This window comes from Patella vulgata, chromosome 1 (genome assembly GCF_932274485.2).
Source record: "Patella vulgata chromosome 1, xgPatVulg1.2, whole genome shotgun sequence".
Lineage (NCBI taxonomy): Eukaryota > Metazoa > Mollusca > Gastropoda > Patellidae > Patella > Patella vulgata.
In genome coordinates this window covers 59388682-59415986 of record NC_065879.2, presented here as the reverse complement: position 1 = coordinate 59415986, position 27305 = coordinate 59388682, and the positions used below count along the sequence as shown (strand labels likewise).

Genomic DNA, 27305 nt, shown 5'->3' with positions numbered 1-27305 from the left:
ATGTATCCAGACCATCATTAACTCTCAACGTCAATGCTAGTCTACAATATTTACTGGATTACGATCCATTTTGCTGCTCAACTTTCACTCATGATTTAATCATGAAATGGATAATCAAGACTATGTTTTTATCGTACCGACTTTAGTAATGATAATCGAGGCTAGGCCACTCTTTATCTAATATCCCATAATGTATCTTTAAAGCGAGAATTTCAAATTTTCTAAGAAAGTCAAAACATAATTATTTCTATGTCTTTTGCTCAATAGGTTATCAAATCACTATTATACGATCATGGGCATTATTTCCCACCCTTAAAAATCTATGACGCAGGAAATAACAAAATTACCTCCCCTGTTTTGCTATTGACAACATGGGGCAGCCATTTTCCAACGTTGGAATTTGAAGTTAAAAATGATATTTTTGCCAATTTCTCAGCTGGCAATAGCGAATTATAGGATTAACAGGATTATTCTTTAACAAGGTAGGACTGTTTATGGATACCATCTATTTTAAGGCTTTATTTTAATACATTTTAAAAATACAACTTGAAAATTTGCAATTGCAACTTTAAGGAAATCTATATCTCAGTATAATTAAAAAGAAATTCATAAACTAAATACTGGTAATAATTATTGTATTTGATAAAATATTTGAAAGCAATCAGAAAATTCAATGCTCATGTTTTTTTTTTTTAAATTCTCTTCAGAACTTTAAGTTAATAATTATGATTGTTTAAATCCACAATGACGACATTGATGCAAGTTACTGCTTGAAATAGTCAATTCTGTATTTGAATCGAAGGCTGAATTTCTACCCACCTAGAGGTAACTCGACTAGAAAATTGCGTCGAACATTTAAACTTCTTAATGAGGATAAATCACCAAGTTGTAGAGGAAGATGGGAAATTTCATTACAACTAACATCCTGTATAAACAGAAAAAACAATAACAAAACATGAACATATATTGATGGAGATTTATAAATTTATATAGGTACATTCCTGGAGAATATTAATTTTATTAGTGTCCTGCTAAAAAAAATCCTAAGCGCAAGTGAATAATTGAAATAAAATTTAAAAATATAAGTCCCAAAATGACTTGGTTTGTTTCGAGTGGGCATTCAATTCCATTTCTCTATCTAGAAGACAATAGGGGTACCAAAAAATAGTGTTATTACCATAATACATGTTATTAAATACAAAGGAAAGCAAATAGCATTTCAAAGTTGATTTGTGTCAAGCTGAAACTGATAAGGCCGCGGTTAATTAATTGTCAGTTTCTCATGACCTGAGTTTGTGAAATATACATGCTACATGCGGTAATTATTAATTACTGAGAAGAAATTTATTTTTTTAGTTTAATGCTGTTTCTATTTCAGCAATAACTAAAGTCAGTTACTTGGTCGTTGAAAACCCATCTGTAACCAGTGTCCGCGATTTATTCACATTTATTAAATATTTATAGATTAAAATATATGTTGCACAATATACATGTAGCTGGGCATCAAGACTTGATCATAATAAATAAGTTTAAATTATTAGTGATATGCTTCTAAGTTAACGGTTCGTTAATTCATTCATTCTTGGCATTTCATTTCTTTATCTTTCCCTACTTTGACAGGTTACGAAATGACCTGTTCCAAACTGGTTGATGATTTGTTCTGACATAAATAATTAAAAGCATACCCTTGGATTTTTAAATACAAAATAAGTTAGATTATTTAACATGTCAGTCCAAAGAATTTACTACACACGTGGAAGATAGTACCAATGCCATGGCAATAGCCTGTATGTTAATTGTCTTCAACTTTGAACCCATCGGCACATGGCATCATTATAATATAAATACTATTATTGTTTTGTCTATCTTAATCAAACTGTTTACATTTATTTGTATTTTTGTGTCCTTTTGAGACTGTGGTTAATAAAATACCGTGAAGCAGTGTCAACATGCGGGCGGGTCATGAGAAACAAACAATTAATTAACCGCGGCCTAAGGCTAGAGTACCAACGTCGCAAAGGTTTGATGAAACACGATTATAGTGTCATTTTTTTTGTTGAAAATTGCCACGATAATGCCATGATATTGCCACGATTAATATCTTGGTGTAGCAGTCGCTATCTTGTGAAACGATAGTCGTGTGACATGATAGGCCTCGGTGTAATGTTACATGTAAAATTAACAGTTTCCACTGCGTACAGACATTTTAAGCATACATAGTGAAAGGAACAGTGTAGTAAATTCTTTGGAAATATAGATGACATGTTAAATAGTCAAACTCATTTTGTATTTGAAAATCCAAAGGTACGCTTTTAAATATTTATATGGCATAATTAATCATTTAAAGAATGAGGTGTGGCGGCCATTTTTAAATCAACCTGCTTGCAACTGGTCAATATGTGATGTCAAAATACCTGATCTGTCAAAGTACGGGTAAGATGGAGAAATGAAATGCTAAGAATGAATGAATGGAGTCTGTGCTATAATACTACTTATTTAGACCTGCGTCACAAAGTCATCCTGTATAAAAATTTATCAAAATTTTTGAGCTGGCGTGACCGCACATAACCGATTGCTATTGTTCGGGTGAAATTTCGTGGCCTCGTAACTTAATATAATAAGAGAGAAAATAAAAAATAGAATTTAACTTACAAGTTCCATGAGTTTTTCTAACATGCCAATTTCCTCTGGTAAAGATACTAGTTTATTATTGGCTGCTATTAATACTTCTAAAGAAATCAGGCCACCAATATACGACGGTAAAACTGTTAACTGATTACGACTGAAAAATACAACACAATCGTAAAATAAACTATGATACATTTTTTATAGTCACTACTCACACTGCCACTAAGAACTTGAACACAGCCTGTCACAAAGTATTCTGTGTCATTTTGTTACAGCTTTTTGGGTAGGAATACTGGAATAAGCTAGGGTTGGGCGATATACCGATTTTTCGGTATACCGTGATAACATCCTCGGCGATAAAATATCGAAAAACCGGTATATCGTGATAACCAAAATCATCCCGATATGATAATTATCATGTCCCAATATTGGTGATAATATGATATATCATACGAAGTCGAAATTGTAATGTGAGAGGTCATGATTGATGCAAGGACTCATAATCGAGGAACAGAACTGTTTGGCAAGGTCAAGGTTGGACAGTAACGTATTTCTCAGGGTATATAAGTCGATACTTTTTTCCGCGACCGAAGTTGGACCTTCGTCTTATAGTCTCCATCGACTTATATATCGATGAAGGTAAAAAAAATGAGGTCAAAAAGTGTTTTTTCTCTGTAACTGTCGTCCTACGAAGTACGATGTTGTGTGACATCGTTTGCTAAGTATACAAATAATAGCACTCTCACGGCAAAGTCAACGCACATTGTTTTGACTTTTGCTATTGTTATTCCAATACAAATACTTGTCGGAGTTTCTAAATATATATATATAGTTTGTTCAACTTTAAAAAAAAACTGCGGCTGCCAGGCAGGATACGCCCACATTTTCGAGAGATGGATAGAGAACAAGCTAAAAGGAAAGTGATTTTTCCTACAATCAAGGACCATAATTCAGGAAATTACAATTTGATATGCGCAAATATCGAAAGGAACCGAGATCTATGTGTTATAAACTTAAATTTCAAGTTTCAACAAAATTGGATAAAAATTGTGACCTCCATAGGATCCACAACCTTGATATACCATATTTTTACGCTATCTGAGAACGAACGGCGGCCATTTTGCCTGTCAATTTTGGGCCGATTTTCACGAAATTCGAACTCAGTCGTCCTTAGGGTGTAACGGTGATATATTAATACATTTTTTTAAATCGGATAAAAATTATGACCTCTATAGGGTCCACAAGCTGAAAACGCGATTTTTCTTACAATCAGGGGCCATAATTCAGGAAGTTACGGTCCGATATGCACGAATATCGAAAGGACCGAGATCTTTGGATTATCAACTTACATTTCAAGTTTCAACAAAATCGGATAAAAATTGTGACCTCTATAGTGTCCACAAGCTAAAAACGTCATTTTTCGTACAAACAGGGGCCACAATCCATGAAGTTTCTATCTGATACATGCCAATATCGAAAGGAACCGAGATCTTTTGGAGATAAACATATATTTCAAGTTTCTTCAAAATCGCATAAGAATTGTGACCTGTAGAGTGTCCACAAACAAATTGTGGACGGACGGACAGGGGCAACGATATACGTCCACATGAAAATGTGGGCGTAAAAAATTGTGACCTTTATAGGGTCCACAAGATAAAAATGCAATTTTTCGTACAATCAGGGGCCATAATCCATGAAGTTACTGTCCGATACATGCCAATATCGAAAGGAACCGAGATCTTAGGGAGATAAACCTATATTTCTGGTTTCATTGAAATAGCATAAAAATTGTGACCTGTAGAGCAGTGATGGGATTTCAAAATTTTAGTTGTCGGACATAACTCTTATCATTATTTAAGCAGGCATTTTCAAACCACAATTAAGAACCACGTGTCAACAAAATATTCAAATTCATACGTAATAAAAAAATTAGATGCACCTCGTAATTGTTCATATTTAATTCCCGTACGGTATTCAAATTTATGTCGATAATATTCCTAAACCAGCGGGTGCCAGGCAGGATACGCCCACATTTTCGAAAGATGGATAGAGAACAAGCTAAAAAGAAAGTGATTTTTCCAACAATCAAGGGTCATAATTCAGGAAATTACAATTCGATATGCGCAAATATCGAAAGGAACCAAGATCTTTGGGTTATAAACTAACATTTCAAGTTTCAACAAAATCGGATTAAAATTGTGACCTCCATAGGGTCCACAACCTTGAAATACCATATTTTAGGCTATTTGAGAACGAAGGGCTGCCATTTTCTCTGTCAGTTTTGGGCCGGTTTTCACGAATGTCATCAAAATGGAATCTTTTCTGCCGACATCAGACGTATTACATTCGGCACGTTTACACCTTTTAATTCCACGTGTCTCGTGATATACTAATACGTTTTTTTTAAATCGGATAAAAATTATGACCTCTATAGGGTCCACAAGCTAAAAACGCGATTTTTCGTACAATTAGGGGCCATAATTCAGGAAGTGATTTTTCCTACAATCAAGGGCCATAATTCAGGAAATTACAATTCGATATGCGCAAATATCGAAAGGAACCGAGATCTTTGTGTTATAAACTTACATTTCAAGTTTCAACAAAATGGGATAAAAATTGTGACCTCTATAGGGTCCACAACCTTGATATACATGTACCATATTTTTAAGCTATTTGAGAACGAACGGCGGCCATTTTGTCTGTCAATTTTGGGCCAATTTTCACGAAATTCGAACTCAGCCTTCCTTAGGGTGTAACGGTGATATAATAATACGTTTTTTTAAATCGGATAAAAATTATGACACTCTATAGGATTCACAAGCTAAAAATGCGATTTTTCGTACAATCAGGGGCCATAAATCAGGAAGTTACGGTCCGATATGCACGAATATCGAAAGGAACCGAGATCTTTGGATTATAAACTTACATTTCAAGTTTCAACAAAATCGGATAAAAATTGTGACCTCTATAATGTCCACAAGCTAAAAACGTAATTTTTCGTACAAACAGGGGCCATAATCCATGAAGTTTCGATCTGATACATGCCAATATCGAAAGGAACCGAGATCTTTTGGAGATAAACCTATATTTCAAGTTTCTTCAAAATCAGATAAGAATTTTGACCTTTATAGGGTCCACAAGACAAAAATGCAACTTTTCGTACAATCAGAGGCCATAATCCATGAAGTTACTGTCCGATACATGCCAATATCGAAAGGAACCGAGATAAACCTATGTTTCAGGTTTCATTGAAATAGCATAAAAATTCTGACTTGTAGAGCAGTGATGGGATTTCAAAATTTTAGTTGTCGGACATAACTCTTATCATAATTTAAGCAGGCATTTTCAAACCACAATTTAGAATCACGTGTCAACAAAATATTCAAATTCATACGTAATAAAAAAATTAGATGCACCTCGTAATTGTTCATATTTAATTCCCGTACGGTATTCAAATTTATGTCGATAATATTCCTAAACCAGCGGGTGCCAGGCAGGATACGCCCACATTTTCGAAAGATGGATAGAGAACAAGCTAAGAAGAAAGGGATTTTTCCTACAATCAAGGGTCATAATTCAGGAAATTACAATTCGATATGCGCAAATATCGAAAGGAACCAAGATCTTTGGGTTATAAACTAACATTTCAAGTTTCAACAAAATCGGATTAAAATTGTGACCTCCATAGGGTCCACAACCTTGGAATACCATATTTTACGCTATTTGAGAACGAAGGGCTGCCATTTTCTCTGTCAGTTTTGGGCCGATTTTCACGAATGTCATCAAAATAGAATCTTTTCTGCCGACATCAGACGTATTACATTCGGCACGTTTACACCTCTTAATTCCACGTGTCTCGCGAGATTTCTATTTTCATTTTGCGTGTGTGTGAAATAGCTTTATTTAACTTCAGCTTCCACTGAAGAAATATCACAGACAAGTTATCGGACACAATGTATATTGATTTGGGGTGTTATATACTATTAGGATATGTGACATATATGACTAATGTCTACGGCCGACATGAAGGAGATTAAATGGAGAATGGAGAAATCACGGGTTAATCACATAGATCAAGTTTATTGGATTGATATATAGTTCGACAAAGGAGAAGCAATGACTTCTTTTCAGGATTGAATTGATGGATTGTCCGACAAAGAATTAAGTCAGTCAAACAGGGCAGATTAAGTAGTTAATCAAGGTAGGTGTATAGGCGGCATAAAACGATAAATACGTTGATCACTTAATTACCTAATCAATCCAGCTTATTATCAACGATAATCGGGTTGAGTGGTAGTTATGCACTCAGTACACTATATTAATTTTGGAATTTTGAATATTATTTACCATGTCTTGATGTCCGATTGGGAATATTCCTGGTCGGACAATTTAGGACATTTGGAAAATAGCGTCGGACATGTCCGGAATATACGGGCAAAATCCCATCACTGCTGTAGAGTGTCCACAAACAATTGTGGACAGACGGATAGGGGCGACGACAATATACATCCAAATGAAAATGTGGGCATATAATAAAATCAAATGTATAATTATAATCTCAAAATCACCTTTCCCACCTAAAGTATGAGGTCCAAACTTTAGCAGCTTTCTGTGCCTGGAATTTAAATTGTCACGGATACTTAGCCTAGTTGGGATTTAAATAGCCACTCGTACCTACATGTGTACCTGAGATACATGTATAAATGGTTACTTGTACTACCGGAGATATAAATGATGTCCTACTTACATGTAAGATTAAAATACTTTACCACTTAGGATTTAAATTTTCAAGGCTACCCACCTAAGAATGAAATGTTACCTACCTGAGATTTAAGTGTGTCAATTGTTGTAAATGGATGATTGTTTCTGGAATGGACTTTATACAATTATGATAACAGTTAATCTTCTCTATAGAACTATATTCACATATTTCCTGTGGGAATTCCTGCAAACGATTCTTGGATAAATCTAAAATGAAATAAAACTAAGAAAAGCATTTTCTACCACATATTGCATGATCAGGGCTCACGCTGTCGGTCGTCTAAGGCGCAATTGCGATAAAAAATTATAAGTGTCCATTAAAATTTGATTTTAGCCATAATTTGGATGATAACGTTTTGGGGTACTTGCAATTCTCTTTGAGAAGTGGCTGAAAAAAATCTTAAAAATCTAACTGTTTTTATCCAAGATTGACCATTACATTAAAATCAACTAGCTGATAATCTGGATAATACATCCATCCATGACTAATTACTAATAGTAGAGGACCCTACCACAGAATCTGTGACCAATCTCCCAGTATCATGGTTTGAAGGTTGATTTTAGATGATTTGAGGATGCTGAACAAAATGAGCGGGGGGGACCCCTCGCAAAAATGTGGGCTAACTCTGCCAGAGGCAAAAATCCAAGATGGCCGCCATCGGGCTCCCGCGAAACCATAATATGGCGTATATTTGCTCATATACAACCTACAAATGTGTTCTTGGTGTCTAAATATATGTTTTTGGGGTCAAGGAATCTATTTACATGTATGATGTCAGAAGTAGGTTTCATTAGGGAATTTATCTAAAAAAAATGAAAGATTGCTGAAATTGAAGTCTGAACTTATGTATTATTTTTATTACTCAAACAGATATACAGGTCATAGAAACATTATAATTATTGGTACATGTATGCTTCAAAGATGTTCACTGTAATTACCTTGAGACACAGACATGCGTCAAGGATTGTGCTTACCTTTCACAATCAAGGACAGTGAACGCAACCTGCGTTCTGGTAACTTACCAGGACCTAAAAATGTATTCATTAGAGCAGCAGACAAATTCCCATCACCCAGAGCCTTTCAGGAATTTTTGCGCAATCATGCAAACAAAGAACGTCTACAGAAATTCCTTCAAACTGAGTTTAATATGCTGTGTAAGGTTTACCCCAACACAAAGTTTGTGTATTCTGTTGGGCCAAAATGTTGGACTATGCCTGATGGGAACAGATATGGGAACTATGAGTGCGACCACATTGAAGCAGATACTGTCATATTCTTTGTATATTCAAGAATTAGAAGATCAGGAATACAGACATTAGTTGTCATCGATGCAGAGGACACAGACATACTTGTTTTATCCGCATATGTTGCAAACACGATCGACGGTGATCTAGCAATCAAATGCAAACAGGACATTATTGACTGTCGGACCCTATGTCCCAAAGAGATAGCAGATATCATTATTCCACTACATATTCACAGTGGGTGTGATACGACAGCAGCCTTCTTTGCACATGGCAAGACAACAATTTATGACAAAGTACTATCTGCTTCAGAGGATGCACGTGCTATTCTACGCTCAGTTGGCAAGTCACTCCCTGTACCACAAGTTGTACTGGATGAAATGGCAATGTTCACCATCAAGTTTATTTATAATGACAAGCGCAGCCAAACCCTGGGAGATGCGCGTGCATGAAAATGGACAGAAATGAAAAAGCAAAAATCAACACTCAGACTTCCACCAGACAGAAATTCACATGACCTCAAGATTAAAAGAGTCAATTATCAGACCTTCATGATGCTGAATTTCCACAAGGCAGATCCACTTCCAACTCCCATCAACCATGGGTGGACCCTTGACAATGATATGTGCATACCAGTGAGATATACACAGCCAGCTCTACCCAGGTATCTGAGTGAAGTCAGACAACATCACTTGCAAATAGATACCGGTTTAGGAGAAAGTGATTCTGGTGGCGAGTTTGACGATGATGCTGATGCTGATGATGATGATGATAATGATGATGAAGACGATGATGATGAAAATTGATACCAATAATTATAATGTTTCTATGACCTGTATGATATATATCTGTTTGAGTAATAAAAATAATACATAAGTTCAGACTTCAATTTCAGCAATCTCTCAATTTTTTTTAGATAAATTCCCTAATGAAACCTACTTCTGACATCATAAATAGATTCCTTGATCCCAAAAACATATATTTAGACACCAAGAACACACTTGTAGGTTGTATAAGAGCAAATATACGCCATATTATGGTTTCGTGGGAGCCCGATGGCGGCCATCTTGGATTTTTGCCTCTGGCGGAGTTAGCCCACATTTTTGAGAGGGGTCCCCCCCCCAGTGTTCGACACAAACGTCGGTCCGTAGGCCCGAGGCCGACTGATTTATTGGAGGACTCATGCTTGCCTATTTCACTTGGGTCCGCCGGGCCTTCGCCTTCTTTCTTATCTCGCATAGTTAGTGTCCACTACAACAATTCGGGAAATGCTAGAACTGTCATAGAAACGCAACCTCCGAGTCTCCGATAGTTGACGGTTATTGTTTACTTGTCATCGACATGACGGAAGCTGCTGTTTTTCCAAACATTGACTCGCGTAACCAGCCTTTGATTTATAACTGGTTTTTATTGTCGGCTTTAGCCGCTTGAACTTTAAACAAACCGATTGGTAAAAACAATGAAACAGCCACTATGGTATCATAAATCAATCTACTTTCGGCTAAATTTAACAGAAGTTAATTATTATTTTTTGATTAAGTAGTCAATCAACTTGCTTGTTGGCTACAATAACAGTCATACCTCTCGGTATGGATTGCGAATATCGCTCGGGAATCGCGCTTCTTCGACGCTCCGTATAGATTCCAGGTACCGGTAGATAATAAAATAATAATTGGATCATGCATTTAATGGTTTGGCTGACCAGTTGTTACAGAAATTTAAATCTTAGTTGAATATAATCCTCAGAACAGTCATTAATAATATATTTTTCCGACAAAATCTTCGATGCCAAATCCGCCGATGACACGTGACATCAGTTGTAATTTCTAGGGCAATAAGCCAGCGATGCTAGGTTTAGTTTTAAGTAACGTTTACCGTTATGATTTTTTATTTGATACACATGCTGGCAGAGGCTAAATTTTAAACATATTGTCGTTATTATTATTGAAAACTATATGGCATTGTTGTACGGAATTTTATTTTAAAGTAATTTCAATTATGGCTGTCACGTGATCACTGTGCCGTGTGTCTTTCATGGACGAATGAATAAAAACATATTTGCAAGTTACGTGATAGACAAAAACTACAAATTGTGTTATGAAAAATACCACCGTGCTGTATCATTTTATATCCATCCAAAAAACGAAGACAGTAATTTATTCAGGAATATTACTGACACGAAAATTTTCCGAACGGTGTAGCTGTAGGCCTACCTATTATTTAAGGTAATGGAAGCTTATAATTTTAAAACCATTTCCTACGGGACCTCATTTGACTCAATTCTGGGATATTGTGCTAACAATCTAGGGCGGGATAAGCGAGTTTATGCCATTCCTCAATGTTATCGCCAGGCATCAAGTTTTTTTGTGTAACTGTTTGAAGTTGACCTAGTTTGATGAGAAAAACCGTAAATTATGTAGCCGTGATAGATTTGTTTCCATTAAATTGAAATGAAATTAAGTTACTAAACCCTTAGTCCTTCTGTGGTGTACTGGCTTTATATGTACTTCCTTGATTCTGATCGTTCTGCGCTTCACTTGGAAACTATAAATATTATTATTATTGGTTGGGCCTGCGCGTCACCTGAAGGACTCACATGATCACGTGTCACACAGGTCCTGCGGGCCTGTGCTTGGAAAATGTTTGTTTCGGACACTGGTCCCCCCGCTCATTTTCTTCAGCATCCTCAAATCATCTAAAATCAACCTTCAAACCATGATACTGGGAGATTGGTCACGGATTCTGTGGTAGGGTCCTCTTACTATAATCAATTGTCTTGGATTAATGATTAGTTGATAGATATTTGGCAATGACGAAAAGCTTATCTCAAGTCATTAGTTATTCCTAACAATTAATCGATGCAGACAACAAGAGTTGTCGCATATTTTTTCTATTGTCGGTAATGAAACATTTATAATACACTAAAATCTGATTAAGAGTAACAACTCATTAAACATACATTATGTAAGATTTAGATAAAAAGATAGCCGTTCTTGCTATAATACAGTTCCTCCCAAATTTTTTGGACCGAAATCGCCACGACGTGGTGATAAAAAACTCTCAGAATTCTCTTAGATTTCACGGTGAAATTTCGCTTGATTCCGCGGCGATTTTTCTCTAAGATTCGCTAGGAATTCACCGTGTTTCTCTAGGAATTCGCCGTGTTTCTCTAGGAATTCACCGTGTTTCGATAAGAATACATCGTGTTTTGCCGTGCTTCCCAAAAGGAATTCGCGAGCCTACCTTAAGCTAGGGTCGAACTAATATTGTCTATAATAAATTAAAGGAGTTGTAATATAGTAATACTCCCGGGAAACGTGCACATGTATAATGTACTGGCAGGTTTGAATAACAAATGAGTAAGGTAATCTCGGGAAGACATTTACCGGCATTCTGTATCGGTTAGGATTTTTTCTCAAACGCACTTTATACATACATAACGCCGGCCAAAATGTATGCAAACTATGAACAACTTACAATTTTTTAAACATATCAATTCATCTTCGTTTATAACTTAGATGTAATCCGTCAATTTGGGGCTGCTATCAAATCCAAACTTTAAATTATATACGATGAGCTTTTACACATTACTTCATTACTCGCAGCTTCGGTTAATCTAAATCAATCATCCATACAGCACGTACAGTAAATCACTCCGCGGGTCGCTTAACGGTATCTTACGTGGTCAGAAACGCGCCAAAAGATTGGGACTACATGTATATTCTTACGCTGTTTTACTCGGCGAATAATATCCGCTGTGACAATATACATCTACTTTATGTCACCCAATTCATTTCGGTGGGAGCAGATATTGAATAAAGCCATTTCACACACACATACGTGTACATTACATGTGCCTCATATATTTATACAATATCCACGAGTGTGTTAATTCTTGTCTTCACCCTGTTATAATTTACTTATTTTGAGTACACTTTCTGAATGATTCCATTCTTTTGTACGTCCAACTTGTCGATTTCCTACTGCATATACTTGTACCCTTCAGTCCATGCGAAATGATATTTTTTTTATTGGACATTTGGGCAGGTATTATTTCAACTATTGCTGGACCGAATGAGATTTTACTGGTCCAAAAAAGTTCATACCAAAAATATGCATAAAATAAGTAATAATGGCCTAAAACTCGAAAAACAACAAACAGTATTTTCATTCTATTGTTACTTAATATTATCTATGATACACGTAAATCATTATTATTTTCTATCAACAATAGCTTGGACTTATAATTAAATTTTTATCGCGCCAATATTTACAATCGTTTTACTGTTCTATAAATAGACCGCGTAAAGAAAATATAATCCCTTAGATGACAATCGAGTCTACCAGAAGCCAATGTTATTAATACAATAAAAGGACTTTCGTTTTAGTCTGGATTAACCTAGCCTACTACTTACTAGACTAGCTTGATATACGGTACTACGTACTCGAGATAATATTTTGTTTACATTTTAAACAATAGTGAAATTAACACAATAAATTAAACGAGAATTCAACAGTCCGTGCACGAAGTGCCGTCAGTCAGTGCCAATACGGCGATGATTTAATATTTGTAAGTTGAGTGTCCGTTAACCCGTCCACAGGCAAACCCGTCCACGGTTATTGTTGTTTGTTTGTTAGTTGTATTTTACGTCCGCTTCCACCACGGTTAAGGTAATACCGGTACTTGACTTGTATATTATTTAATTGATTAGAATAGATCACTTTTATTCATTGGTTGTTTATATTGTTTTATTTACCTAATAATCAACTAGCTTGGCTTGCCATCCCGACAGCAACTAGTTCGAGTTCAAATTCTTTATTCCTTTAAGCCAAAGACTCATCAGGTATAACATATAGTACAAACAAATAAATAAATACAATATGTACAAAAACAATATAGTTCACCGATGTTTTTGTAATAAAGAACAATAGTATTGTTTGTTGATTAGCGTTATGATTTTAGACAAAATGGTAAGTTCACCAATGTTTTTGTAATAAAGTAGACCCGTATTGTTTGTTAATTGACTTTATCCCATGATTTAAAAAATTGGTGATGGTTAATATTGGCTCAAAAATAATTCCTTAAATTGCGCCAGAGCCCCTTTTAGATTAATTGAATTCGCATAAAAACAACAAAGAGTGGCTACGTGCAATTTTATTCTTTGATCTTGATACACGGGACATTTCTGTTATTCAAACAAATCTGCACGAGAATGACAACATACAAGTTGACAGTTACCATTGGTTTGGGGTTCATGAAGAATAGGCTCTTCTATCGAGCCTACAGTTATTCTTTTCTAAAATAAAATGAGTGCCTTGGATTTTTGTGTGGATTTGATAGCGGTTATACTTTACTAATATTCTCTGACATCGGAGACTTGTGTCGCGTTCATTTCATTTTTGCGGTAAGTACGAGCTTCTTATGTCTGATTTGAAAACGCTTTCGATTCCCGTTGCAAGTTCTATTTGTCACTTTTGTGACTTTCGCAGTGTACCCCCTCCCACCCATATTATTTTAATACGTCATAATACATTATTATCATATACCGGTGACAGTCAAGATTTGCTAAATACTTTTCGCCAAGTAACACAGCGTAAGAATATATAGTCCCCGTGTCGAACCCAACATCTCATGTTTTCGCGCGTTTCTGACCACGTGACGTACGGTTAACCGCATTGCGGAGTGATTTACATGTTTGGCACTGTGATTTATGAATGGTTGATTTAGATTAACTGAAGCTGCGAGTAATGAAGTTATGTGCAAAATCTCATCGAATATAGTTTGGATTTGATAGCAGCCAATAAGATGAAATGATACATTTAAAAAATTGTAAGTTATTCATTGTTTGCATACACGTACATTGTGGCACCACGTTATATATGTACAGTGTGTTAGAAATATGACCGTGGCTGCCTCGCCAACGGTTAACATATCTTGTATTCAACTTAAATAAATTACATTTTTCGTCAACATGCTTACATCGGGATGATATCGGCACTCAAGCGATTCACCGTGTTTCACCGCGAAACACCATTATTCCCTGCGAAACACCCTATTTCGTGGTGATTTGGCTAGCTGCCGTTTCACTAGCGATTCTCCAAGATTCCACCGTGAAATAGAGTGTTTTTCCGCGGTGTTCGGCGATTATAGTCCCAAACTCCAGCACTGTAGAGTAGTCGAAAGTAGATGATGTAAAATGAATAATTTGAAAATTTCATTCAAATGACTCTATTGCAAGCGAAGATATTAGCCTTTGAAGGTTTGACAGACGCGTGCAATAATTTCGACCACCGTACTGGTTGATCGAAGCTAAGTCTCGGTCCTCCATATTTGATTAAATCAAAGTATCGCTGAACCATTCTAATCTATTTAATATTGGAGAAATCTGATGCCATCGAGAGTTGATTAAGGCCTGGATCAGTTAATTAATGTCTAATTAATACTTTAGACCAGCGGCTGCCAGGCAGGATACGCCCACATTTTCGAGAGATGGATAGAGAACAAGCTAAAAAGAAAGTGATTTTTCCTACAATCAAGGGCCATAATTCAGGAAATTACAATTCGATATGCGCAAATATCGAAAGGAACCGAGATCTTTGTGTTATAGCTTACATTTCAAGTTTCAACAAAATCGGATTAAAATTGTGACCTCTATAGGGTCCACAGCCTTGATATACCATATTTTTACGCTATTTGAGAACGAAGGGCGGCCATTTTATCTGTTAGTTTTCGGCCGATTTTCACGAAATTCGAACTCAGCTGTCCTTAGGGTGTAACGGTGACATAATAATACGTTTTTTTTAAATCGGATAAAAATTATGACCTCTAAAGGGTCCACAAGCTAAAAACGAGATTTTTCGTACAATCAGGGGCCATAATTCAGGAAGTTTCGGTCCGATATGCGCGAATATCAAAAGGAACCGAGATCTTTGGGTTATAAACTTACATTTCAAGATTCAACAAAATCGGATAAAAATTGTGACCTCTATAGGGTCCACAAGCCAAAAACGTAATTTTTCGTACAAACAGGGGCCATAATCCATGAAGTTTCGATCCGATACATGCCAATATCGAAAGCAGCCGAGATCTTTTGGAGATACACCTATATTTCAGGTTTCATTGAAATAGCATAAAAATTGTGACCTGTAGAGTGTCCACAAACAAATTGTGGACGGACATCCGGACGGACAGGGGCGACGGCATAATACGTCCACATAAAAATGTGGGCGTATAAAAATTGTGACCTCTATAGGGTCCACAACCTTGATATACCATATTTTTACGCTATTTGAGAACGAACGACGGCCATTTTGTCTGTCAATTTTGGGCCAATTTTCACGAAATTCAAACTCAGCCGTCCTTAGGGTGTAACGGTGATATAATAATACGTTTTTTAAATCGGATAAAAATTATGACCTCTATAGGGTCCACAAGCTAAAAACGCGAATTCAGGAAGTTACGGTCCGATATGCGCGAATATCGAAAGGAACCGAGATCTTTGGGTTATAAACTTACATTTCAAGTTTCAACAAAATCGGATAAAAATTGTGACCTCTATAGGGTCCACAAGCTAAAAACGTGATTTTTCGTACAATCAGAGGCCATAATCAATGAAGTTTTGATCCGATACATGCCAATATCGAAAGCAGCCGAGATCTTTTGGGGATAAACCTATATTTCAAGTTACGTCAAAATCGGATAAGAATTGTGACCTGAAGAGTCCACAAACAATTGTCGACGGACGGACGGACAGGGGCAACGGCATAATACGTCCACATGAAAATGTGGGCGTATAAAAACATTTCAGGCCTAAAGAAAGACCTGCAATATGCAGATTTAGCTCTTGCATAATGCATGCTTAAGTAATTATCATAAAATCATTAGAATTTGTTTGGCTTTTAGTTCTGCCCCTTGCTAACGTTTAACATACGAAAAATTTAATATCATGGATTTAGCTGTTCAAGTTATCAAAATTCATTGAAAATCAATATACTTGTTCGTCTCAAGACCCTTAAACTCTGTTTATCAATCGAAAGTCAATCGGATGATAACTTTGGTCTCTAGAGCATCCACAAGATTTTTCAAAGTGATCAAGGTTCATAACTCTGGAAGTAATTATCTGAAATCACTGGGCTTCTGTGTCTCACAACCTTAAACACTGTGTATAAATCTGAAGTCAATTGGATACCCGGTATTAACTTTAGCCAACAGAGAGTCCACAAGATACTTCAAAGTGATCAAGGGCCATAACTCTGGCAGTAATTATCGGATATCGTTGAAAATCAAAAGGATTCTTCATCTCATGGCCTTGAACACTGTGTATAAATCTAAAGTCATTCGGATATTCACTTTAGCCTCTAGAGCATCCACAAGATATTTCAAAGTGATCAAGGGCCATAACTCTGGCAGTAATTATCGGATATCATTAAAAATCAATAGGCTTCTTCATCTCATGACCTAAAACACTGTGTGTCCACACGATTTTTCAAAGTGAACAAGGGTCCTAACTCTGGAAGTAATTATCGGAAATCGCTGAAAATCAATAGGCTTCTTTATCTCACTAATGTAAACAACATATCGTCGCTGGGCGTCAAAAATCTTGTAAATCGATTTTATCAAGTTTTCAGGATGAAGAAAAAACTTTCTAAATCTATGCCTAATACATTTTCTAATCACTAAAGCGTACATGGCAGAACCAAATGAAACGACTTATCATGTATTGGAGTACAGATATTAAAATCATGTAGGTTTTGTTGTATTCCGACTTATTGGAAATTTGATCAAAATTTTTTTCCCAAATTTTGAGATACGAGTCGTGTGAGACATTTGTGTCTAACATTTCGGTTGAAACTGTCAAATTTATGAAGATACAAGGATTTCTTTTATAAAACGAACATATATTTGCTAATATGTTGATGAGTGGAGCGGCTAATAATGTCTGTTCTGTAGTCTGGGGTTTGAGACTATAGCCAATGTCCATCATCAGCTTGTAAACTCTTTAGTTATGACGATTAAGACTGGAAGATTGGAATGGATGAGGTTTAATGTCTCATCCACACAATACTTCGGTCATTTTGAGACAACCATTATTATTTTGTATATTACGATTACATGAGAAATGCGATAGGCGAATGTTGCCCGGACTACCGTCCTTCGACTTCGAACTGTCAAGGGGTTCTTTTCAACGGTTTTGTGCTCCATCCGAATAACTAGATACAATTTCCACAGCCCCAAAGGCACCACACTGTCAAGGTTTTTTTTATATCAGTTTTGTGACCATCCGAACAACTAGATACAATTTCCAGTCTCAAATGCACCACACCTGTCAGACGAAGTCAGGGTTTTCAAAAATCCCTAAGGTTCTTCGCTTCTCATTTCAGGATCCCAACCTGACACATTGTAGTAGAGAATCATGTGCCCTGGCAGCTCCATTGCCATGATTGTGTTCGATAAAAAATTGATAATTGCAGATAATACACTGGGGAATTAACAACTACTTGTATTTTGTGTCATATCATTTAAATAAATTTCTACATTTTACATGCGAACAAATGGAAACAATAATCAACACTAACGACCTAAGAGAGTTTATGTATGGTTTAATGGTCGAGAGCGAGACATTAAGTAATATATTGATACTGCACAAGGCGTTAGCCGAGTGTTGCTTCAATATATTACGCAATGTCTTTAGCTCGAGACCATTAAACAACTTAAAATAAGACACTATACCGCACCTGCTTTTCAATGAAATAATACGTCACGCGAGTCCAATATTTCATCTAGTATAGATAATGTACGATTGGCAAGTTGTCCGTACATTATTGGAAATAATGGTATGACAACATCAAAGGATGACATCACATCTGTATTTTAACTGTTTTTAATCATGAGAGAGTTGATCATAAAACGCATGGTAGTCAACTGGAATCACAGACTTAAGTTGTTGTAGATGATCATACTTAGATTTCTTTATTGGTAGTCGTACGTGGTATGCCGGGGATACTGTATCCGAATTTGCTGGTGCATTAGAATTTCGACGTCTTGGTAATGGCTGATACTGATCACCAAAATTTAATTTGAATTCAATAACACCTGATGGTAAATATTTCAAAACCCTTAAATCGTTGATGCAAGGGTCCCCAACTTTATTTCCTGGTCTGATTGTATCAAAATACTTCAATGAGCTGAAATCCTTAAAGAAGCCATGGTTAACGTAGTTCACTACATATGGTTGATTTGGTCTAGCATGTTTCATCAATTCTACGTAGTTTGATGGAGAATAGATGGGTACTTTACGAAATTTTCTCTCTAAAGTGCTGTGGACTGAATCCACCTCCATTTGGGTGTGACCTTTCTCAAGATACTTCTGGATAATGACAACATTCCTTTGGACGGCAGTGTGCAATAAAGCATTCTATAAAGATGCGTTTCGATTTTGGTATCCACAGCCATCACTAAAGAGAATAATTTCCTTAACCCCAGGCTCTATTAAGGTATGCACATAGTTTTGAATACATGATGCAAAATTGTGTGAGGAAAGACTGCCCTCCCCCTCATGCCAGAATTAACAGTGAACGTTCTTAATTGCCAAGTTATGTGTAGTAAAGTTATGACAGGCGAGTTTAGTTTTGTAATAAACAGCACTGGCCTGAATAGATGGACATATGAGTACCGACTGCAGATCCATGGTTGAGACTTTTATTTTGTTGTCAACTAAAGCTCGCTCCTTATCAAGAAACTTCTCATTTCTGGCACTATCTTTGCGTTTAACATGAACTGCATAATCGTCATCTGTCACATTCCCTGTTTCATGACCAACACAAATGTCGCATTGGTCCTTCTTCGGTTGATATAAGGACAAGTTCATTTCAACAAATATTTTGCGAAGGACTTTTGAGCTGACAGCTAATTATAATGGCTCAAGGTATTCCTTTGTTGTTGAAGCTCTGCAATAATGCGATGGCATTTTAACCAAATTTGTTAGGAACTGGCGAGCGTAGAAATTCTGGATAGTCTGGATCATTACTACTACTGTCTAAATCAGATTCACTAAATCACACTCTATCCGATTGTCAACACACTCTTTTTACTTTTCGGAATTTTTAATCTTTACGAGCGCCAATTGTAGTAATTGTTTCCCTCTGGACGACATAATAACTGTAATAATTGTAAGATTGTAAAATCATATAATTCTGCAACTGTAAAAGAGATAAAAAGACACAAAATTATAACCAAAACATAAAATATGAGATAGATTTTAATCAAACAGTTTATTCAAAAATCACGTATCTCAAAGAATTTGTTGATAAAATCAAGATCAAAATTCTTGTATAATATTTTACTTTGTTAATGACCAAGGAAAAGTTTACATTTGTGAATAAAAATTTAATAAAAATGACATTTATTTTAATAAGCTTATTAGTTACCCAAACTTTGGATAAATTCTATCCAATGAGCTTAAAAAGTGAAATTATGATATTTAATAATATTTTGTGCTAAAACTATGACCATTTACGTAGGGTTATTATGCTGCAAATACTTATAATGTAATTTATTATAATTAAACTATTTAAACTTACAATTTGTAGAGGTTATTCGTTAGTTATAGGCTCGACGTCGACATCTAGGCACGTGTTCTTGGTTTCCGAGATTTTCGACGACACAACTACGGTCCAATGAGAATACAAGATTTTTTCACATGATCATAACTATGATTTCTGATTGGTTATCAGGCTCGGTATTTTCGCAGAAGATGTATCACTGAATTCTTTGCCAAGTCGTCAAATAAAAGAAAAACCGGGAAAATTGAGTTACGAGATTTTTGACGCCCAACGACGATATATCAATTTCAAAACAATCAGATGATAAATGCAGTCTGTAGAGTGTTCACAAGAAATTGTGGATGACGGACGGACGGATTGGGGCGACGGCAATATACGAACAAGCTGAACATTAAATTGACTGTAAGTTTTACATCTGGACGTTGTTAGATTACTTCACAATTCCCGACCTTATAGCTACGTTACTGTATCTACAGACACCTGAACAGTGGCGTCCAATCAGACATTGAGACATCGACACCTCCACGGAAACCTTGACATTGAACGAACCTTGAACTTTGCAACTTGATTATCACAGGTAGACATTTTAGCTTGAATGTGCTCACACGCTGGCCTTGTACCCAATCGAAATTAGTGCCAAAATATACAGGCTATTACGTGAAGATCTTGATATTAAGATGTACGTAGTTAAAGCGAGATCAAGCCTTCTATTGAAGATGACTATAGAATAGACACAACCTGTCCAAATAATGTCAATTCCTGTCAACTATCTTTTACAATGATGTTACATGTACCTTGGAAATGTCATCATAGCGAGAGGAATATGGGAAAGGCTCAACTATAATTATTAAGTATTTTGGGGAACTACATGTACAAGTACCTGTTGGTCACAGCCTATACATGTACATGATTACATGTACTAAGGAACCGTATTGTAAGCTCCTAGTGAAAAATACAACATGTACAAATGTACATTCATCTTTGTTTTGACGCAATGGCCAGTGTACAAATTGTGTATTTTATCAGTTTTAACTAAAATGTTCCTTTGCTCTCAGAATGAGTTTTTGCAAGCCAGAATATTTTGTCGTTAATTTGCATTCAATCAGACTACATGTACTAACTATGAAAGAGTTAAATCTGCCTATTGCAGGTCTCTTTTCTGTCGCCAAATAAATTGTTACAGTATTTAACATTTACATGTACATGCCCATTATTCACATGACAAGCCCTTTAGACTAGTTTAGACCATCGGATGGCTGAGACTTTTGAATGGATTAGGACACCTAATAATGTAATGTTTTGGACAGTATGTTTATTATCGTAGAAATAATGGTACTTGACAACTGGGACTATTTACACTACATGTATATCTTGTCAAAACTTCACTCATTGTATGTAACTTCATGCAGAATAAAAATCCGACTTAAATTTTGAATACATTCATATGTTTATAGTTCAAAAATACAGGTGGATTATACAAAATGAATGTATATGCACACAGCAAGAACAGCCAGCTCTTTAATAAATAACACTGAATTTGGCTGAGTCCATCAGACATACATCTACATGCATTACTTCAATATAAATCATGAAATAACAATTGCTTGCAGACTTGGCATGGTAATGGGGTGTGTATACAATGTACATGTATCTGTAGCAGTACATTGCATATGTACATGTTGCAAACAGTATACATTAACAGAAGTTATCTTTATTATGGTAATTTTCCATACAAATTTTTAAATTTCATAAGAAGAGGCAACACTTGAGTATCTTTTTTAATAGATCATGGTGCTAACAATTACATACAGATCCTCCCAAATATTTTGGACCGAAATCGCTGCGATGCAGTGAAAAAAAAACTCTCAGAATTCTCTTAGATTTCACGGTGAAATTTCGCTTGATTCCGCGGCGATTTTTCTCTAAGATTCTCTAGGAATTCACCGTGTTTCTCTAGGAATTTGCCGTGTTTCTCTAGGAATTCACTGTGTTTCGATAAGAATACATCGTATTTTGCCGTGCTTCCCAAAAGGAATTCGCGAGCCTACCTTAAGCTAGGGTCGAACTAATATTGTCTATAATAAATTAAAGGCGTTGTAATATAGTAATGCTCCCGGGAAACGTGTACATGTATAATGTACAGGCAGGTTTGAATAACAAATGAGTATGGTAATCTCGGGAAGACATTTACCGGCATTCTGTATCGGTTAGGATTTTTTCTCCAACGCACTTTATACATACATAAACGCCGACCAAAATGTATGCAAACTATGAACTTACAATTTTTTAAACATATCAATTCATCTTCGTTTATAACTTAGATGTAATCCGTCAATTTGGGGCTGCTATCAAATCCAAACTTTAAATTATATACGATGAGCTTTTACACATTACTTCATTACTCGCAGCTTCGGTTAATCTAAATCAATCATCCATACAGCACGTACAGTAAATCACTCCGCGGGTCGCTTAACGGTATCTTACGTGGTCAGAAACGCGCCAAAAGATTGGGACTACATGTATATTCTTACGCTGTTTTACTCGGCGAATAATATTCGCTGTGACAATATACATCTACTTTATGTCACCCAATTCATTTCGGTGGGAGCAGATATTGAATAAAGCCATTTCACACACACATACAATGTATACGTGTACATTACATGCGCCTCATATATTTATACAATATCCACGAGTGTGTTAATTCTCGTCTTCACACCGTTATAATTTACTTATTTTGAGTACACTTTCTGAATGATTCCATTCTTTTGTACGTCCAACTTGTCGATTTCCTACTGCATATACATGTACCCTTCAGTCCATGCGAAATGATATTTTTTTTACTGGACATTTGGGCAGGTATTATTTCAACTATTGCTGGACCGAATGAGATTTTACTGGTCCAAAAAAGTTCATACCAAAAATATGCATAAAATAAGTAATAGTGGCCTAAAACTCGAAAAACAACAAACAGTATTTTCATTCTATTGTTACTTAATATTATCTATGATACACGTAAATAATTATTATTTTCTATCAACAATAGCTTGGACTTATAATTAAATTTTTATCGCGCCAATATTTACAATCGTTTTACTTTTCTATAAATAGACCGCGTAAAGAAAATATAATCCCTTAGATGACAATCGAGTCTACCAGAAGCCAATGAAAAGGACTTTCGTTTTAGTCTGGATTAACCTAGCCTACTACTTACTAGACTAGCTCGATATACGGTACTACGTACTCGAGATAATATTTTGTTTACATTTTAAACAATAGTGAAATTAACACAATAAATTAAACGAGAATTCAACAGTCCGTGCACGAAGTGCCGTCAGTCAATGCCAATACGGCGATGATTTAATATTTGTAAGTTGAGTGTCCGTTAACCCGTCCACAAGCAAACCCGTCCACGGTTAAGGTAATACCGGTACTTGACTTGTATATTATTTAATTGATTAGAATAGATCACTTTTACTCATTGGTTGTTTATATTGTTTTATTTACCTAATAATCAACTAGCTTGGCTCGCCATCCCGACAGCGATTAGTTCGAGTTCAAATTCTTTATTCCTTTAAGCCAAAGACTCATCAGGTATAACATATAGTACAAACAAATAAATAAATACAATATGTACAAAAACAATATAGTTCACCGATGTTTTTATAATAAAGAACAATAGTATTGTTTGTTGATTAGCGTTATGATTTTAGACAAAATGGTAAGTTCACCAATGTTTTTGTAATAAAGTATTGTTTGTTAATTGACTTTATCCCATGATTATGTCTGATTTGAAAGCGCTTTCGACTCCCGTTGCAAGTTCTATTTGTCACTTTTGTGACTTTCGCAGTGTACCCCCTCCCACCCATATTGTTTTAATACGTCATAATACATTATTATCATATACCGGTGACAGTCAAGATTTGCTAAATACTTTTCGCCCAGTAACACAGCGTAAGAATATATAGTCCCCGTGTCGAACCCAACATCTCATGTTTTCGCGCGTTTCTGACCACGTGACGTATGGTTAACCGCATTGTGGAGTGATTTACATGTATGGCACTGTGATTTATGAATGGTTGATTTAGATTAACTGAAGCTGCGAGTAACGAAGTTATGTGTAAAATCTCATCAAATATAATTTAAAGTTTGGATTTGATAGCAGCCAATAAGATGAAATGATACGTTTAAAAAATTGTAAGTTATTCATTGTTTGCATACACGTACATTGTGGCACCACGTTATACATGTACAGTGTGTTAGAAATACGACCGTAGCTGCCTCGCCAACGGTTAACATATCTTGTATTCAACTTAAATTAATAAATAAATTATATTTTTCGTCAACATGCTTACATCAGGATGATATCGGCACTCAAGCGATTCACTGTGTTTCACCGCGAAACACCATAATTCACCGCGAAACACCCTATTTCGCGGTGATTTGGCTAGCTGCCGTTTCGCTAGCGATTCTCCAAGATTCCACCGTGAAATAGAGTGTTTTTCCGCGGTGTTCGGCGATTATAGTCCCAAACTCCTGCACTGTAGTGTACAAGTCTTTAAAAAAAAAATGGATATCAATTATTAGTGTTAATTCATAATTAACCAGGGTGTACCAATCAAGTTAATAGTGACCTTATAACTTGACCTCATTGAGGACATTGTCTACGGAAACAGTTTTACTGTGTATAATTACTTATATATTAATAATTCACAGATATCACATCATAAACAAGCCATTTTTATACATGGACATTGAAATGTGGTCATACATGTATCTACTGTCTGTCCGTCCGTCCGTCCATCCATCTCAGGCTGACCTTAAAAATATCTTTGTTTCACCAAACCCGACCCACAATCGAGGAGAAGGGTCGGTAGGTCGGGGGTTTTTTTCAGATTTTTTTTAAGAGCTAATTTGACAGCTTGATAATTTTCCAGGTGCAAACATTCGTCTTCTTTTATTGTCAAACAAATCAATGACATCGGGATTTTTCGTGATACACGACTAGCACACGAATTGCCAGAAACTGACGTTTGAAACTCCCTCAACACGTTTTTTAACGATCGTGCGGGTTGTGCCTTCATTTTTCTCGAAAACGGATATTCAATATCCGTTTTCGAGAAAAATAGAGGCAGAATCATTTCGTGGGAATGGACGTGCTTTCGTCTACAACCATTTTGTTGAGAAGCGACACCTATGATGCTTTCGTCTTGATCAACCATAGCCATAGTAAATTGAAATAACTCTCGTGATATATTTCAGGTTGACACACAAAATAAAATAAAAAGATCGCGGAAAAGTGCAATAAAATAATTTAAGTCGGGGGTGGTTTTAGTTAGTCGGTCGCGTTAGGCGAAACAAAGATATTTTTAAGGTCAGCCTCACCTACTGGTTGTGCATGCTAATACAAATGTATACAATTGTATGATAAAGTTATTATCCGATTGACACAATATTTATACATACTGTTTATGTGCATGCAGTGAAGAAGCCTGTTAATTTTCAACTGCCAGAGCTATGGCCCTTGTTCAATTTGAACCAGCGGCTGCCAGGCAGAATACGCCCACATTTTCGAGAGATGGATAGAAAACAAGCTAAAAAGAAAGTGATTTTTCCTACAATCAAGGGCCATAATTCAGGAAATTACAATTCAATATGCGCAAATATCGAAAGGAACCGAAGTCTTTGGGTTATAAACTTACATTTCAAGTTTCAACAAAATCAGATAAAAATTGTGACCTCTATAGGGTCTACAACCTTGATATACCATATTTTTACGCTATTTGAGAATGAAGGGGCGGCCATTTTGTCTGTCAGTTTTGGGCCGATTTTCACAAAATTCGAACTCAGCCATCCTTAGGGTGTAACGGTGATATAATAATACGTTGTTTTTAAATCGGATAAAAAATATGACTTCTATAGGGTCGACAAGCTAAAAACGTGATTTTTCGTACAATCAGGGGCCATAATTCTGGAAGTTACGGTCCGATATGCGCGAATATCGAAAGGAACCGAGATCTTTGGATTATAAATTTACATTTAAAGTTTTAACAAGATCAGATAAAAATTGTGACCTCTATAGGGTCCACTAGCTAAAAACGTGATTTTTCGTACAATCAGGGGCCATAATCCATGAATTTTCGATCCGATACATGCCAATAACGAAAGCAGCTGAGATCTTTTGAGGATAAACCTATATTTCAAGTTTCGTAAAAATAGGATAAGAATTGTGACCTGTAGAGAGTCCACAAACAATTGTGGATGGTCCACTACTCTAGTACTATGGCTGGAGCACGACGGAAGACATCAGTAGTGGAACCATTTCTAGTAAAATCAAGGCTTCAACAGGCATTGCATTCCTGTTCTTTTTTTTATTATATATATATTGTCTAGTTCTGTGTGGTGTACATGCATATAATTATATATATATATATATACAATTAGAAGGTCAGATTCCTGTGATTGATCACTGCCACAATACTTATAATGTTAATTTCATTTTCATAAATGAATAAGCAAAGAATCACTTCAAAACATAGATTTGCATAGAATAGAGAACTAATTGGATAGAGAGATAAGTCAAGTGTCTAACGAATAGCATCTGCTCTATTCCGTTTTTGACTGAATGATGGAATTCTGTGTTGAAGTTGAAGAAGAAAGAGGGGAAGGTTGGTATTGACATTTCAGACAACAAAAATGAACATTTCATCGACAAAAGAGCCAAGTTTTCAAATCTAAAAATAAACCTCGATGGTTTAATAATATTTGCTAGAGTTGAAGAAATGAAGCCATTGAGTGTCTTCATATTTTGGAACGGTACAACTGTCGACTGTGTGAGAGTGTGTGGTAGGCCTACTCAAATTTAAGCAACATAATTTTGGGAAACGGGTAAAAGAAAGAATAGAATGGAGATACTGACCTGCTGCAATAGTGTCTGCTAAATCATATTTCGGACTTTTACGCGGGTAGTCCTTTAATTTCCTTCCACTCAAATTTATCTCGCCCGTCGTTTGTGCCTCTTCGAAAACACGTTCGACAGGCCTGCCGATTACAGGGGGGCTGGAACCGCCCGACCCGTAAGTGGCAGCCATTGTACCAATATTTAGTTC

The 27305-nt window shown here is 36.0% G+C and overlaps 1 protein-coding gene across 1 annotated transcript; it reads right to left on the bottom strand.

Annotated features, from left to right (window-relative positions):
- LOC126831686 (leucine-rich repeat and calponin homology domain-containing protein 1) lies at positions 1-27305 on the bottom strand. Its single transcript, XM_050562338.2, has 4 exons — positions 27116-27305; positions 7452-7596; positions 2653-2782; positions 1-925 (listed from the first exon to the last, which is right to left on the bottom strand). The coding sequence occupies exons 1-4, from the start codon at positions 27285-27287 to the stop codon at positions 812-814; spliced, it is 561 nt and encodes a 186-aa protein (XP_050418295.1). The 5' UTR covers positions 27288-27305; the 3' UTR covers positions 1-811.

Bases quoted from the DNA above. Each gene is read 5' to 3' on its own strand.
- LOC126831686 (XM_050562338.2), bottom strand. From the start codon at position 27,287: ATGGCTGCCACTTACGGGTCGGGCGGTTCCAGCCCCCCTGTAATCGGC. The intron at 7,597-27,115 runs GTCAGTATCTCC...ATTTCATTTTAG, and splicing joins AGCAGACACTATTGCAGCAG to ATTTATCCAAGAATCGTTTG. The intron at 926-2,652 runs GTAAGTTAAATT...CTGTTTATACAG, and splicing joins TAGAAAAACTCATGGAACTT to GATGTTAGTTGTAATGAAAT.